The sequence below is a fragment of the Acipenser ruthenus genome, chromosome 37, assembly GCF_902713425.1.
Source record: "Acipenser ruthenus chromosome 37, fAciRut3.2 maternal haplotype, whole genome shotgun sequence".
NCBI lineage: Eukaryota > Metazoa > Chordata > Actinopteri > Acipenseriformes > Acipenseridae > Acipenser > Acipenser ruthenus.
Window position 1 is genome coordinate 7,469,787 of NC_081225.1, and position 18,011 is coordinate 7,487,797.

The window sequence follows — 18,011 nt, forward strand, 5'->3', positions numbered from 1 at the left end:
TGGGAACTTTAATCTGGATTTGAACCCAGGTCACCACGGGTGAAAGACATGCAATAATAGTGAAATACTCCACTGTGCCACTGTGACGGGGTGTATGTGCGGGAGATAAATATATATAGGGGAAGGACATGATGTCTCTTTACCTGTTTGTTGCTTTACAATCTGCATTTTCTTTTTGTTTGTTATTGTTTTAAATATAACCTATGCCCGGTCATGTGCAGTATCAATCAGCAGAAACTACTAAATGTCCTGCCACTGACTGACACTCCTTAGACCTCATAGAGGTATAACAGCAAGAGACGGCAACACCTGGGCGTGGCTGTAGGGAGTCTGGTTCATTCACCTGAATGCAAAAGTAAAAAGGTTGTTGCTGCAATCTGCACGTGTGGGTGCAGAACAGAAAGCAAACTACTCTGGACTAAGGACTGTGCTTATTTAATGCTGGCCACTGTAAAGATAATGATTTTGCAACAACGAAAGTAATACGGCTAATGAGCTTTTTCATTGGTGTGACGCCCAGTATCCTGACCATTTAATGCCACCTCGCCCCTTTTTAAATGTAGTTATTTATTTTAATGGTCTTGGCTTATGGGGAGGTAAAGTTTTTTTATATTTTTGTATGATTGTCCGTATAAATGTTGCAAGTACAGTACGTTCTGTGTTGCTAATATTTTTTTTTTCTCGTTCAGCATGCCCGATATCTGGTCCCTGCTGCTACACTGTGTCGTGTTTCTAACATTTTGTGGGGGTTTGTTCCAAATCATATGTCAAATATCACAGGTAAAGAAGATTATTTGTTTGAGATTAGTTTCACTGCTTTGTTGTACGAAGGGCTCTATTTTATTTGAATGCTCTTAATGATGGTGTTAGTTAAGTCTGCCTCTGTTTGTTTTAGTTCCTTTTTGAAATGAGTTTCTTTACCCCTACCAGAACTTTTGGTTATCTGAAAAAATTCATTCAAACAATATCTGGTCCATTTCGGGGTTAAAAAAATGAGTCAGTTTAGAGGCTGTGTTTGATTAATAGAAGGTTTTCCACATTATTCATGTTTAATATGGATACTGTAACTGTATTTCTGCATCAGAAAACTACCCTGATTTAGGGATCAAGTACCACTGTTTCCTGGCCTATAATTTGCAATACTGAAAATAGTTCCCATCTTTGCATGACCTCAAAGCTGGCTATGTGAGCTGCAGCGCAGCCCGACCTTGTAAAATATAAATCTGAATAAAAACGTAAATATACATAAATAAAACTCATGTTGTCAGGTATGCCTTTGGGTCACCAAATTGACTTTTTGTAGAAATAGAAAATGCGTTCAGTAATTACGAATTCTGATTTAATGCCATTAGAAAAGTCGAGTTCCTCGCTCTGTTAGTTTCACTGGCTGAGATCATGGTAAAGCCTGCCTTTTATTAATTAACCCAAGCTTGCAGTTCCTAAAACCGTTCAGCTGTTTCAGAGAGGGTTACAAGTTTGTTCTCATTTTTCAAAACACTGTCTAACCAAGAGATTAACAGCCCCTAAAAAAACATTCCTTAAAAGACACTGAGTTTTGTGACCCACGTGTAGCTTCTTTGCATTCATTTTTTAATGTAAGTGCCATCTTTAAACAATTTGAAGAATATGTATCCCATCTCTTAATATACTGAAGACTGGAAATGGATGCGAAGTAAGAAATATGTATGTTAAAATTAACAGAAATACACAAGTGGGCCTACTGTACATACATACATACATACATACATACATACATACATACATACATACATACATACATACATACATACATACATACATGGAAAAAATAATAATATGGCAATAGACTGATCCATTAAAGGTGAAACATCTTCCATTAATTTTTGTCCATCACTTGTATCTGAAATTCCCATCTTATATGCCCTTGTCCTCTAGAGCCCTTGTATATACTAAATGAATTACAGTAAAACCATCAATCAGATATGTGGCTTTCAACATCGTTTGAAAATGTCACATGGTACAGTATTCGGTGCCAAAGTTGCAGCTCAAAGTTCAGGACAAGAAGCATTGGGTTTTAATGCAGTTATCTTTTCGGATTGCTTTAATTACATAAAAACATATAATGCACATCAAATTTAAACAGAATTCAAACTGTTAAGAAAATATGCTAATTACCTACCTCCAAAATGGGGGGGGGGGGGGTTGGCCATGACTAACATGTCTGAATGCAACATATCTGCTCCCAGTACATATCCAATTATTACCCACAGTGCAAGTCTGCTGCAGCATTCACATGCACCTCACATGCTCACAGTCTCAAAGGATTCTTCAGTAAAGAAGACAATACGTTGGCACTACATCAAGCCTGGTACTTCCTTTCGTTCCAGTTTTCCAGGAACACCAAATGCATACCAACACAATGTCAAACACAGTAAGACTTTGCCTAAAGACCACCTCACATTTAAGACCACTGATCTTCCCTTTTTGACAGCACTGTAAAGTCACATTCAATAGTAAGGCCACCAGCTACAGTACCAAATGTAGCAAACCAATGTTAAAAGACCTCTCTAATGAGACCAACATGCTACTGCATACTAAACGACTACTTAAAAAAAAAAAAACTTGGATGCACAGGTAAATAAAAACGTTTAGAAATGCAAACAGCAAATTAGAAGACTGCATATCAGTAAACTAAAATAAACTGTTCAATAAAGTGCTAACCAGTTAGATACATTAGCTGAAACTTTTAAAAATAATCCATGGTATACACGTGTCACCAGTAATTATCTCTACCTTCAGATATATATATTTTTTTGTTTGTTTGTTTCGTTTGACAAGGTCACGTTAATACCGGTACTTATCCGAATGAATTGATTTTAAGAACCCCCCCCTGATCCCAGGTAGTTTGGATACTAGTCCTGTAGGTTCCTGTGTGCCGTGTACCACCAAGGGTTTAGAGGGACACAGCTAGAGAATTTCAATGAGTGCTGAAAGACAGAATGTCCTAACTTTTATCTTGCAATTGCTTAGATACAGGTATTGCATGTGTGTGTTTTTCTTTGTATCCATTTGGAAAGATAAGACAGTTCTTTATTTGCAGAAAACGTTACAATGTTTAAGGGAGAATACCAGGTCTATTATTTTCAGGTATACAGATGAAAAGTGGTATACAGCGCAACCCTAAACAGCTTCCGCTTGAAAAACACGGAAGTGCCCATTCAAATCTGGTATGTTACGCTGTTTCCTGTCTTTTTCATCTTTTTAAATTTAATTAATCATATTTGTCCACCATTTAAGAAAACAGTATGCGAATATTTATCATATGCAATACATTGGATTTTTTTTTTTTTACTTCTGCAACTTTGAGGTGGACTTCTCAGTTTGTCTTCGGCATGAATTGTTTTTTCTTTTTAGAGAAATTGATTGTATGTTTCCAGTTTAAGTTTGCAAAAAAAATACATATAATTAATGGTTTGCAAAAAAAAGTATAATTAATGGTTTGCAAAAAAGAAGTATAATGGTTTGCAAAAAAAAAGTATAATTAATGGTAAATGTATCTGTTTGACAATAGGAAAACACATCACATCGCAATTGATTGCACCTGTACCAAGATCTCACAGCGTACCAGTTTCAATGTGACAGTGTACCACCTTCTAACATTACACTGGGTCACGTTTTGGTATGCGTACCACATTTTGACGATGTACCACTTTATAACCCTACAATGGTAGTAATTGTACAATACAGGTATATGGAGTACATTTGATTTTGCTTGCCTTATACAAAAAATGACTGGAGTAATTCTGAGCGCAATCGTTTTGCAGTTTCTGCAAATACCCATGATAATGTATATGCAGTACAACTGTACAGGGCTGCATTAATGAAATGTGTAGTGCATTGCATTGCATTGCATTGCTGTAAGGAGGGAGGGGGGGGGTTGTACGTTTTTTACAAAATACAGTATGGCTGTCGGAGGGAAAATGGACAACTACAGATAAACACCATGCTTCAATAATATGCAATGGTGCGATAGTAATTTAAAAGTTGGAAAAATGTGTTTATTAAAGAACCAAGTAAAAAGGGGTTTATTTGATGTCCATATTGGCAAAAAAAAAGCTTGCATACTTTTTGTGTTTTTTTAAGAAACATTTGTTTGACAGCCCTTTTGCATTAGAATGAATGGACTTTTTAAAATGTGCCATGACAGGAGCCGATGTAATAAATAAACTCGGATTTTAGAAGTCTATTTTATATATTGTACTTGGCTTTTAACTAATCACCGCCGGTTCTTTACTTTAATGAGAAAAAGAAAGCGCGATTGTTACACACTACATGCAGAAAAAGTGCACAAACTACTTGAAAATAAAGATACCGATTCTAAATAAAACGAAATATGGAGCACGAAACAGATGCACTTGCTAGCCTAATTAATTGGAATTTTACGCCACGGATAATCAATTATTTCACTCACACCTTGCAGTCCTGTGCTTCACACGCCCCTCAAATTCGGCTAGACTAGTTTATCCAAAATGTACCCTGACCTTATGCACGTACATCCTGAATTTGTACAAAGACAATTCTACGCTGCGTTTGAACAAAGTAACACAGCACAACTGAATAAATTAGCAACTTTTAATGGTTTAAATGGCAGTCAGCAAGTGTCACTTCCAATTCATTAACTGTACCTTGCAAAGCAACACTCGCTGGACTGCCACACCTATCGTAATCAAACATTCCCAAGCTATACAAAACTGTAGCGCACTTACCCAAAAACGTTCGGGGTGTGTGTGAGAATGTTCCGAAGTGCTGATAAAGGCAGCGTAGAATAACAATTTGAAACTAGATTACAGTAAATTAACGTGCCATTTTTTGTTTACGCTACAGAACGTGTACAGCAAGACAGTTTGGCTGTTTCGTTACACATTTTTTGTGTGTGTGTCTCCTTTTTTCCGGGTAATTGCGTTACAGATTAGAATAAACCAACCCCGGATGTGATCTCGACTTCTTAAAAAAAAAAAAAAAAAAAAAAGAGAACTGAAGCATTGATCTGCTGTATACTGTTGCACAGAACAGAATGCTGTCTGTTGGATGATGTAATACGAGTTCAAGTCAAGACTGTGAATTGCAATAATGTAATTGCAAAACTGTCATTGGGATAATTATACAGTAGCAATAAAACTACATTCTGCGGTCCCATAAACTCATTTTAATTGTGTTGACCTATGTTGTTGATAGAAAACAAACATTTAAAATGTACAAGGTCCATCTGTTTTATACGCAAACATCAAAAAAAAAACAATTACACAAACTTCTATTACGTTCCACCTGTTTTATTATTGGGTGGGCGTGTTCTCATAGCATAACACTGAAAGACAAAAACTAAGCTGTTTAAATATTTGCAGTGTGCAATATAGTCCTTTTCTGTCAGCGCTAGCTATTTAAATGAAACGTCGTAGTACAGTTGCGTAGTAGTATACGTAATATACCGGTACACCCACGTGATGATAATAATACCACACAGATATTACACTTTTGTACTAAGCTATTATAAGTTGTTTATGGCAAACAAGTGGAAACAGTAGATATATGTATCACACACTTTGTGTAAATGGACTGTCCCTCAAATGACCGATCCATTAGTATCCTGTAAAATATGCATCTGTCTACAGAAGATCAATTTTCAATCACAAGACAGCAAGATCTTGATTGGCAGGTGCAACACACTGCAAAAAAATAAAATACAGTACTCCTTTATGATACGAGAGGCACTGCAATAGGCAATGCAACGGTAGCCCAAGATCTGCTATAATAGCAAATGGTACAATAATAGCATCCTATAAATGACTCTATTCTTTAATATATAAAAGATGCATGTCCCTGTCCTTGTTGTAAGTCACAATGGGCTGACATCAGGTGCTTAGTTGGCAGGTGCTTCATGATTATTAATTTGAATACTGACTTGTATAACACCATGCTATTTAAATAGATACAGTAAGACTATACAGTATACAAGTATTGTTATTCAGTCAATATCAGCGGCTAAACCCTAACTGTATCTTTTTACACGATCTCTTCTTATTTCCATTTCAGGTGTTATTGACTTGTATTTTAAAAAAAACAAGTAAAGTCATGTCCTCCCTTGATTCGTTCTGGTCGTGTTTCCATGAGAACTGGGTCAAAGCTAAATCATGTGATTTTTGCTTTTTTTTTTGCTTTTCCTGTGTGCAATTAATTGTGACACATTTCTCTTTAAACTCCTTTCAGCTGATTGGCCCATCACAGGACTGGATTTTCAGTCATGCACTGGGAAAAGCACATCACACTAGGACCTGACGTTTCCATGCCTGAGACAGATGTTTGCTGAGTGCCATTGATGGGACTTTTCATGGCATACCAACCCTGAGTTAGTCGCTTCCAGATGTATCTTCTTAGTCCCTTAGCTTTTTTTATGATGATTTAAATCATTCTGAATTGTTCTAATTAAGGTGCTCTGACCCAAGATCAGGAGCTTCTCTTCAGTTCTGGTTCCCTTCCATAGACATGTGTTACACAGGCTAGATCAACCAACGTGTCTTTATTGGTAAGCACCAGCACCACCTAGTGCACAGCAGTGTATTGCCAGCAAAACAAAGGACACTTGATCCAAAGTGACAGAGCACTACGTGGCACTGGCTCTTAGTTCTATATCAACGGCAGGCAACCGATGAGCTGTTCCTGAAGTCGGGTAAAAGCACCTTAAAACAAACACCATGAACAGAGGGTTTTTTTTAGTGCAATATGAACCACTTAAAATGGCAAACATCACTGGGACAGGGATTGAAATTCACATGATTGGTGTGTGTCTCGTACATTCTTTCTGTGCACTAGACCATAAGAGAGACCTGGTTGACTGTCAAGTTTGTTTATATTCTCTAAAGGTAGCAGTACTGACAAATAACTACCCCCCCCCCCAAATTTTTTTCCAAATTATGTTTTTGTTATAGGGATTGTCAAGGAAATATGGGGGGGGGGGGGGGGGGGGACAGAAGTAAAGGACATAATGACTTAATTGACTTTTTAGACCTGAAAAAAGAAACAAGGACCAGGGGTCACAAATGGAGATTAGATAAAGGGGCATTCAGAACAGAAAATAGGAGGCACTTTTTTTACACAGAGAATTGTGAGGGTCTGGAACCAACTCCCCAGTAATGTTGTTTAAGCTGACACCCTGGGATCCTTCAAGAAGCTGCTTGATGAGATTCTGGGATCAATAAGCTACTAACAACAAAACAAGCAAGATGGGCTGAATGGCCTCCTCTCGTTTGTAAACGTTCTTATGTTCTTATGATTTCACTCGCTGTAATGTTCTTCTGATCTAAAGATTAAGTCTAGACAGTACTAGCACTGATACCACCCACTCAATTCTCCACCAACACCCTAACTAAATGTATTCAAAATAAATATTTACATGACTAAAAATTCTGCGTTGTTATTTTAAGCACTTGTTCAGGATTAGGATATCAGGCTGATTGAAAATACAGGCTACTGCACAGGAAATAATACGTAATCCTAAAGACTCGAAATTTCACCTATTGCAGGTGCCGTTTCCTGTGGTTTTCTCTTTTTTCAAGTTGTTATAAAAAGATGCTCGCTTATTAAGTTTCCATTCTGTCGATTCCGTCCGCCAGTTCCACCCACTCGATTCTCCAACAACACTAACTTGCATTATAAAAACGTATTTGTCGGATCGCTCGCATACTTGAGGTATTGTGCCACAATGACGTTGCTCATCGACAGTGATAGCCGCCATACCCTTTAAATAACAAGGGTCCATAATGAAGTGATTGCAAAATGAATCCATTACCAGTGGTGAACATGCATGAGGGACGGGGGAACATGGGAGGAGTCATAAAGTCAAAAAACACTCATTATCATATAGGGACTGTTGGCATTTATGTGAATAAATCATTATTAGTATGATTTTAACCGAGGCTCGTGCCTCATAGATGGCTACAGCATTGCAAATGCTGTGGTCTGCCAATGGTTCTGCGAGGGTTTAAACCGAGATAGTATAAAGGTATCACAAATGGCATTGTCTATAGGGTTTCAGATAGTACTTCAATCATGCGACTCTCACAGACGCGGTATTTCTAGCCTCTCTAATCACGTGACTGCAAGTTGAATTTGTCTCAGCTCTAGTTGGTAGCAAACCTGAAGGACGAACCACCCTTTATTTCTTCATGAGGAGTTATTTTTGGAATTCTTTTTAAGCTGTTTTTTCAGGAGATTGTAAATCACTTTTCCTACTGTGGTTAACAATTGGAATACATTCTGAATAAAAAAACACATCGTGTCATTAAACTGCCCCTGAGATTAAGATCTGAATGTACCGGGTCTGCTGTAGCATTTCACAGATCTGTCGTAAAGATAAGGAGAGTTTCACGACTTTTCCGCCACCTGCAGATCTGAGATACGGCACGGTGCTGAGTCTGTGATGGCACGTTAAAGCTTTTTTTTCCCCCTAATCTTCAACAGAACACACAAAACTGAGTGGCAGCTTCCATAGCCCATGACAAGCAAATTAATGAAAGCATGTTGGGCTGTTCTGTTTTTAGCAAGTGCAATTTTGAGCTTTTTTCTGTCTTTCTTTGTGTGTGTGTGTGTTTTAAGTCTTTGTAAGGTGCTTTTGAGCTGCTCTTCAGTTCTAGGCTAAGTCAGCCAAAGTGCCTTTTATATGAGTAAGCACCGGGACACTCCAGGTCAGTGGTTTTCACCCTGTGGCACGCGTACCAGTACTGGTACCTGACAGGCTTGCAACTGGTACACACCGGCAGTTGTTCTTTATGACAATACTCCCTTAGTCACACTATTGTATCAATCATTTCATACCACTGAATCACAGAGAAATTACGATGAGAGTTGATGGGGAAACCAAAGCAGCCACACTGTGTTGTTGATTGTGCCGAACTCTTGTCAAATAATTAGATGATGCCGTAACATTTTCGGTCATAACTTGCAGACACACACACACACACAAAGAAACACAGTTGTAATGGGGTAGGTTTTATAACAGTTGTTTAAGATCTCACATAGTTACTGGTACACCTGATGGTCCCTGATGGAAACACTGGTATTTGAGATGGAAATGTTGAAAACCACTTTTCTTTGGTGCTGTCTCTTACATCCTATAAAGACGCTTTGCTGAATCTAGCCTGTGTTATACAGTTTGTCTCTGGTAAGCAGCTTGAAATGAAGAGCATCTCCTGAACTCGGGTGAAAGCACTGATATGCTAAGAAAAACAAAAACAACTATAAATACTGCTAGTGTGACTTTTCAGGATTCGCTATTGGGAAGTCCTGTAGCATACTTTCAGTGATTCCACCTGTCTGTGAATGTACTGTATCATAAATGATGTAGTTCACTAGGACTAGGCAACAGTGCCATTAATTTGAGGCAACAAATATCCGTCATTCCTTATCTCAAAATGCCCTTGCCCAATGATAAAGAATGTAGTCTACTACATTAGTCTGCACTGTATTATCCTATAGGACGCTACTGTAGGATTAATGTATGGTAGTGTCGTTGTGGGTTGCAGTAATCAGTGCAGTAATGTAACATGTTGCTTGGTAACGCTTTTTCACTGTGGTTGAACTCGTACAGTATTTTTCATGTGGGTCATATTACATGAAAAACGAACATGACCGCACTAGAGCCTTCTGCTTATTCTCAGAACAGAATTCAGTCGCTCAGAAGTGTGCTCTGTAGATACAACCTCCTTTCATTGCCTCCTGGGCTTTACTTTATTAAAAAGCGGGATTTGACAGTTTGTTTACATTCAATAAAGGTAGTTTTAGCCACAGGCACTCCTCCCTTCTTGAAGTCTTCATCCCACTTGCATATAAAATAGCTTCAGATTGTTACTGCAGATTTTCATGCTACATAGTGGTATTGCTGTATTATGTTTGAAACTGTTCCACAATAATGTTCTGTTTTATAGAATTGTATTTATTTAATTCTTTTTTTTTACCTACAGTGGTGTGGTATCTCTTTTTTTTTTTGGTGGCAGCTTTTCCTTTCACTTCTGTGTAACACTAACTTTCTGCAATGTTCACAGACTATTTCGTGAGTCTAATTGCAAAACCATTTTTGCAATATCTGCAGAATACACTACTTGCTGTACAATGTGTCTGTATAGTTCTTCTCACCCTGTGTTTATTTTGCATGAGCAATATTTGTATCGTAACAACATGACACGTTTTCTTAACTCCCCCAATCAGATTTTCAGATACTGTAGAGAGTGTGAGATTTCTTGAGCCATTGATTTTAAACACTAGGAGCGTTTTGGATACTATGAAGTATGTCATTGTTTACAGGAGTTCCTCAGGGTTAGAAGGGCTAAGCCATTTCTGACTTAAGTGATACTTCCACACTAATTCTTTCTACAATTAAAATCACTACAGATTTCTTTAATGTTACAGCGTTTAAAAGAAGTTGTCACTGAGCAAATGTATAAGCATACAACATAGCAGAGACAACAGGGTTTGGTTAAAGCAATAGTTACTAAAAGCTAATAACAATGTAGTAAATCTGAAAGTAACCTTTTCTATGCTCTCATGCTGGGTTATGAAAAAAAAACATGGTAATATATGACTGACAAGAGGATGCATTTAAAATTTTATGAAATTTAGTTTGATAGCTTTAATAAAAAGAAGCCAGTGTGCTCTAAAGTCCTGGCTTCTTAACCGCTGCACATAGAATTACGGTTACTGCATCTGACAACAGGAAAAGGTCCTGTCACTGCTTTTCAAGACGGTGCATTTTGTGCCTACAGCAAATCAATACACCCCTGCATGAGGAAGGTGGGAGGGACTAGCTTTAGGGTTGGGTTGGTTTTGCTTTTTAGAGTCTGCTGAATGCCAGCTTGGTGAGCAAAGCTCCGAACATTAAAGTGGGGTTGTAGAGAAGGGCAGCCCCAGCGTTATGACTGGCACTCTTTCCTTTGTGGGGTCCATTGCAGTCTTCTGTGAAGCAGCAGTCCATCTTCATGCCAGAGTTGCTGTGGTGGGCTTTGTCACAGAAGGCCTTGTAAGTACAGGACTTCATGACTGTGTCTGAAATAAGGGGAGAGACAAAGCACTAAACGTACAGTATGCAGCATAGAGATCACGTCTTATAATGTCCAAGTGCAGTATGATTGATGACCAGGACTTATATCTGCTATATCTATTGAATAGTAAAAAATAAGAAATGCCAATTAATAGTTTCATAACAGCTGGATAAATGGTCCCAGATGTCATACAAGCAAACAAGCTGTTAGTATCATGGTAAAGTATATTAAAATTACTGATTTTACACTATGACGAATAATGTGTTTTCAAGATGCATGTAGATATGTAACTGTGACATACATACAGACACATCCATATATTCCCACAATCTGACATACCCAATAACTTCTGTTAAATAATGTTTACAGCAAGTTTTGACTGCCTTGTCTATATACCCATAATCAGGGATTTTATCCCTGCAGGGAAATACCCAATTTATTCTATGTAATATGTCTTCCATCCACTGGAGGCAGTGTTGCCGGGGGGGTTGCAATCTGGTGTACCGGCCGCACTTAAAGAGCCCTTTTGTTGTTTTGTCAAGCTGAAAGTTCAAAGCTCCTAACGGGGGTAATCTCCATGCTCATGGCTCGAGCAGTTTCTTCTCCCAGTTCCTGCACTCTGCCACAGCTTTGCGGCTTCACTGTGTGCTGTGTCAGCGGATTCTGGTGGTTTGCTCGGAGGATGGCCTGATGATTCAGGGGCTGTTTCAGTTCCTACCCTTGTTATGCTGAATCACTGTTTCCTATTACATCTTTTTAGTGGGAATGAGATGTGGTGTATGTTATTAAAAGAGCTGCTGTGGTGGCATCAAAACTTGGACTAATCTACAGTCTTACCAGATAGGCCTTGTCTCTTGTCCCAAATAATAATAAAGCCTTACAACTTCTTCTCTGGAAGTGGAAGTTTTCATTTTGTATATGTTGCAACACTTCAACACTTATATATATATATATATATATATATATATATATATATATATATAACGTATATCTTGCACTAAAACGATTACAATGAGAAACCTTATTATTTTGCCTAATGCAGAGCCCTCTACTGGGCCACAAGTGCCACTGCAGCCCTTCCTTTTGTACAGAGGTTCTGCATCCAAGTACTTACAAAACCCGAGTTTCCTTAACTTTTCAGGCTCCAAAGAGCTTGCAACATGAAATGCAATTTCATAAATGACCACCAGGGGTCGGGGTCTTAACCCATTGGGTGCTACTGTAAGGACTTTAGGACTGGTGTAACTGGGCGAAAGAAGAAGCTGATTGTTGTAAAAGGGGCAAGCTTGAGAACATTGCAGTTAGCGTTGGTTGTTCTGTTCAAAGTTGCCTCCAGCTATCACATTCGAATCCAGATTGCTGAAGGTTATGCAGCGGAGTGCTGGGAAGTGTTACTGGACTAGGGCACATGCAATGTGAAGAAGGAGCTGATTGTCAGCAGTATTTAGATCCATGGAATATTGCTTGTTCTGTGGTATGCAACAGGTTATATAAATCTGCACACTTTCCAATTTGATCCTTTACCTCAGGGCTGTCCAATGGCTCTTGATTCATATATGGCTCACTGAGCTCCACAATATGGCGTCTGATGCCGTGTCTTAGTGTACTACTGTATCATGGCAGCTTTGCAGTAAACTAACTTTTTTTTTCTTCTCCATATGGTTAAAAACTCTCTGGGTTGGACAGCTCTGAATTACTTATTACTGAAAGTGCTTAGCATTCAGTTGGCTTGTGTCTCTAATGTATTACAGGGCTTGGTGCAATCGAGGTGGTGTTTTGCATGGCAGCTTCACCCCATCACATGTCTGATTCCCCCAGACCCCGGCACTTACTTGTTCCAGTGATGGTGGAGCAGGCGTCTGCGAACTGGGGGCAGCTCTGCGATCCTTGTCGATTGCATTCATCCTCATTGGCTGACACGCAGGTGTGGCATTTCAAGCCCTCGCCTTTGCACACAGAACAAGAAAAGACAGCTAATTTGACACTAAGCAGTACTGGTAACAGGAGGGTTTCACGCATGAGAAAGGAGGTTCTTAATTCAGTGGCGACTGTCGCGTTTCTTTTGTCCTTGGGTCTTCCTGATGGGAAAACTAGGGAAGGAAATAAACTACAACATAGTCTAATTTAACCCATTACCATATTGACTGGGCATTTAGGGCAGCTTAAGACAGGTGAATGCTAATCCACGGTGCCTCTTTCATCTTCTGGGTTTTTTTTTACAGGTGACCTTGCTTGGTTTAGTTGATTGTAATGACTTTGCTTTCTAATGCTACATGTTGGTTGTAAGGTAATTTTTTGCAAACAATATTCAGCAGAGTATGTGTACCATTACTGAGGCTAAAGCCGTGTTTCCACTGTGCCAAACCCAGCTCTAGACTTCTTCCATGAGCACCGTGTTGTTCCAATGATTACCCTGCTCTCCCTCTGCATGCATTCAGGTCTAAGTGTGTGGAATGTGTAGTAAAGCATTTACCTGGGCGGGCTGAGTGAGCACACAGTGCTCAAAACACTTAGATAGTGGATTGATACTACAGCAGAGATACATGTTTTACAGTGTTGGTATATGTGTCATGATGCATTTTCTAAGGCTGACAGCCTGACACAACCACATTAACTTAACACTTACCCTTACTGCTGGAGGAAACTATAAGGCTCATAAGGTCAACAAGAATGTATCTGAGCACAGCAAGATTGGGCAGTGGAAACAAAGCTTTGGTGACTAGAACCAGACCCTGTTCATCTATATATTTTTGAAAGATATATGTTCTACATGTTGATATGCATTGAAATGTTTCACTGAAAGTATGTTAAATGATATGCTGTCTTTAAGGGTTTGGGGGTTCTTTTTTATTTATATTTTATTTGACTGTATTGTTATATTTATTGTGCTGGAATTGTTCAAGGGTTTTATATACTGTATATGTTTCTATAAAATTCCTTCTTTTTAGCCTATTTCTGCACCCTCCGAAACAATCTGTAATAAATAAAAAAAAAATTAGTAAAAAAAAAAAAAAAAAAAAAAAGCATGAATTCCTGCAGTTAAATCTTGGAATACCCGTAGTTATGTTGCAATTGAAATGGATTGTTGTTGATCAGGTTTGGTACTGGAGAATCTGAGATAGCTTGTGCTCATGTGCACATAGTTTAGTTGTGAGTTTGGATGCAGTATTTCCTGTTATCAGAATGACAAAACCAAAAAGAAAAATGCGAGTAATGCAACGTGGGTGTTCAAGTGGCATGGTGGAGTTGGCATGTTTGTTTCATTGCAGTCAGTGTTGTTCTTTTGAGTTATACAGTAGCGAAAGTGATTCCTATTCAACACCGCCCCCTTGTGGACATTCCCTTAAATCAATGAAATGCTGTGCAGCAAGTTTTGCGGTACTGTAGCAATAATGTTTGAATGCTCGCAAACAAGAAGCACAGATAATAATTGTTGCTTAATCATTCAGTAGTTAATAACTATTGGACAACCTCATTGATACAGAAGTACCACACTATAAAACAAACAAGGTATAACAGTATTATAAAGGACGTAACTTATAAGTACCAAGTGCTTTATCTTCATTATGTGAACATGTGCGTAAACAAAGGCTGAATACCGTTACTGATGCCTACTGCTATTTATGTTGTATCTAGTATATACGACCGATATCTGTTTGTTGAATGTGAGATCATACCTTTCTAGCAATAGAGTCTAAAAATCAATCTTACAACTAATTTAACTATACAGAAAAACTTCCAGTATCCAAACAAATTAAGTTCAGGTGTGTTTTATAAAACCACATTATTACAATAACTAAGAAACCTCTAAATAAAAGTTATAATGCAACTCCTTTACCTTCAAATATGAAACACTGCACTGTACTAAAATACCCAAGATAGGAGTGAGAGTGCATTTCAATTAAGAGAATTCCTACACACAAAAAGGGCAGGTTTCCAGGAGGGAGTTCTGATAACAGATGGTAATCAAGATTTGTCTGTACATCAGTTTGTACCGGTCTTGAATCTATAAAAGAGCCTAACTAATTACAGTACATTATATTTTGCCTCTGAGGTTAGTTACAGCTTGGTTACACCCTCTTATACATTTGCAGTGTGTCCTGAAATCATACAAATTCAGATTGAACTATTTTTGCTAAATATTAAAATTGCGTTTGGTTGGTACCTAAAGTAAATGAAATGTGGGTTATTTAGTTTTTTCAGGATACCCCTCATTTTTAGTATTGTAATACATGACTGCGTCTCCCTTAACTACAAAACACATTTAGAAATAATAAAATACTTTAAATTCAATGACAAATGTTTAAAAAGTTGGTCATTGGTTTGTATTATGTTAGTATTAAATAAATTATTATTATTATCATTATTATTATTTATTTGGTCTTGCATGTCTTGAAACTCGCACTAACTCTGCACCCAGTCCTGGGTTTCAGAACTACCCTCAAATAACTATATTATTTAAATGTTCGGGAGCTAGGAGTTTGATTTTAAATAAAGTGTTCCTCCCTTACAGCTGCAGGAACGACTCCTAGTAAACCTACAGACTCGGGTGGGATTTATTCATGCTGTGGTAAGTGCGATCAGTTTAGAGTAGATTTCCTAGGAATCTGATATATTTAAAACTCCTGACACCTACAGTAGTCAATTCAACAATGTAGCTAAAAAAGTGTGGTTCTGAAACTCTGTACTGGGAACAGGACTAGTGCGAGACTCAAGCCCTGGTGTTGGTATGAATGAAATACAACCATGCAAGACAATATCAAAAATAGGCCTGTTGTTTTTATTAACATATAAACCCTTTTCCTGTTCAGAGCACCCTTTCCCCCCTAATTCATATACAGTCAGTACTCACTCTGAATAGCCAAGGAGGCCAGGACAAGCAAAGCCAGGAGGGTCCGCATGGTGCTGGTATTTCTGGTAGTGTAGCCCTGCTAGCACTGGGGAAAAGAAACTGTTGTCTTGTTGTATTAAGGTCTTATTACTAATCTACTTCCATGGTGCGGATCAAACGTCTGTAGATAATGTACTTAGGAGACTGTATTTAATGACCAGGACATGGACCAGTGATATGACATTGAGGATGACTGCAATGTTTCATAAGTGTTTTTAAACTGTGTTGAAACTGTGTTGGAAGGTAGTTCGCCTGTAGTGTAACTACACAAAGAGTCTATAAGGTGGGGATTTTGCCTACATGTGACAAACATGGAATTTGTTTTACCTTTAGTGGAACTACAATGAAGTATATTTACAGAAACGAAATGGTCTGTTGCTGTGTTCTTATTTTTTGCATCGAATCCTATGATAATTTACAGGTCATACTTTACTTGCATCCATCTTTAAACGATTTCAGTATGTTTAGCTTTAGCATGAGAGGTGAGAAGTAATAAAATATTATATTGTTTAAAGAGCCCATCTGATACATCTCGTCATTTCTATCAAATTGCAGACCCCTCAAATGACCCTCCTTTCACAGTTTAGATCAGAACTTGGTTCCCTCTGACCCACATACCTGTAAGCGCCCATTTCACAAGATTTAGTAAGATTCCAAAAAATATAGCGTTACACGTCCCCAGGTGTCGCTACAACTGTTTAAATAACATTTCTGTAATTTCGTTTCATTGTAAACACCCTGATAACCTTTAATACTTCAAAGTCGGTTTCAAAACTCTTTTCAAAAGTCCACTCTAGTGCACTGAGGTTTGAGATCTGTCCTCTAAATTACTACAGAAAGAGCAATTAAAAAAAAAAAAAAAAACATAACAAGTGCTCTGGCTTTTCTGTTCCTTACCACGTCATGGATCATTATTGCTGTGTTACCTGTTTGACAAAGTGGGCAATAATTATAAAACCGAACAAAAAAAATGGCACAGCAAAGTCCTCTTGGTGCATTGGAATAGTTTTCTGAAGAGGAGCTGAGAGTCCTTACAGCTGAGGTTATGTTACCAGAGGCCATATGGTCCTCTGTAGTGGAGAAAGTCAATGCTGTCATGACACCAGGAGGACAGTCAACCAGGTGATGAAAAGGAGAAATTCAGCTATTAGGTCTAGGATGACCTGCGGAGTGAGACGATAATGCCTTACACCACATCCTCCAGCATACAAACAAAATGACCCTGCGTTTGAATATACAGGGTCTTCTCTGTCTTGCCCTTCTCCTCTGAAGGTTTTCCTGTCTCTCCTCAACAAGAGCCAAGTGGCGTCGCCCCATCAGGCTATGTACCACAGCAGCCATCCTGAGGCCAATGACAGGTCTCTGAAGGTGTGTGGTTTTATACAGCTCTTAATTACTCGCTTCTACAATGGTTTGCACTTTGTAAGAGGAGGTGCAACATTTTTGGAACTTCAGCAATTGCCAAAGTGCAAAGCAAAATCTTGACATCTCATTATAATGTTTGCACCCCCTTAGTATTCCAGATCCCCACCCAATTCCATGCTCTTTTCTTCATTTGAATACTTTTCTATCATTTAAATGGATTAATGATGGCAAAGTGCTAATTTGATAGCGGGTGCAGAACGGCAGGTGAAAACCATGCTTTACATACAGCGCATTTTTAGTGGCCACTAAAGTCCCACTTTATGGCCGTTAAACGCATCGATTTTGGTCACAATATGGGTGTTTTGCAGCCGCAAATCCCTTTGCACGTATCCTTACTTCTCTAACTTAAATTTCTTTCAAACTAAAAGTGGTTGAAAATGCAAGAATAATGATAAAATGACAAATTAATGCATAATTGAACTGTAATCTATCAATTATATGGTAGGGTTACAATTATAATTACGCAGGTGTGTCAGGGTTTAATTGCAGTTAATTATGAATTGCACAATTACAATTGTATCTGACCCCAGGTCTGACCCCCTACGACATATTATGTGAAACCAAGGAGAATATTCCAAGAGAGGAATTAAAACTACTTCAGAGCAGCAGTTAATGTCCGGACTAGATTC

At 38.3% G+C, this 18,011-nt stretch overlaps 2 protein-coding genes across 3 annotated transcripts in view; both read right to left on the reverse strand.

The window, feature by feature from the left end:
- Positions 1-4,947, reverse strand: part of LOC117397915 (pleckstrin homology domain-containing family A member 2) — a 48,007-nt gene extending 43,060 nt beyond the window's left edge. Inside the window, exon 1 of the mRNA XM_059008546.1 lies at positions 4,746-4,947. The gene's annotated coding sequence lies outside the window, so the exon portion shown is untranslated. The remainder of the gene's footprint in view (positions 1-4,745) is intronic.
- Positions 4,948-9,943: 4,996 nt separating this feature from the next.
- On the reverse strand, positions 9,944-16,016 carry LOC131706862 (activin receptor type-1C-like). Of its 2 annotated transcripts, none has more exons than XM_059008737.1 (3): positions 15,919-16,016; positions 12,899-13,012; positions 9,944-11,070 (listed from the first exon to the last, which is right to left on the reverse strand). In XM_059008737.1, exons 1-3 carry the CDS (start codon positions 15,965-15,967, stop codon positions 10,859-10,861), a joined length of 375 nt encoding a protein of 124 aa, XP_058864720.1. In that variant the 5' UTR covers positions 15,968-16,016; the 3' UTR covers positions 9,944-10,858. The 2 variants fall into 2 exon arrangements, with proteins under 2 accessions (XP_058864720.1, XP_058864719.1); XM_059008736.1 differs by having other exon boundaries at positions 12,899-13,039; positions 15,919-15,982.
- Between the last annotated feature and the right edge of the window lie 1,995 nt (positions 16,017-18,011).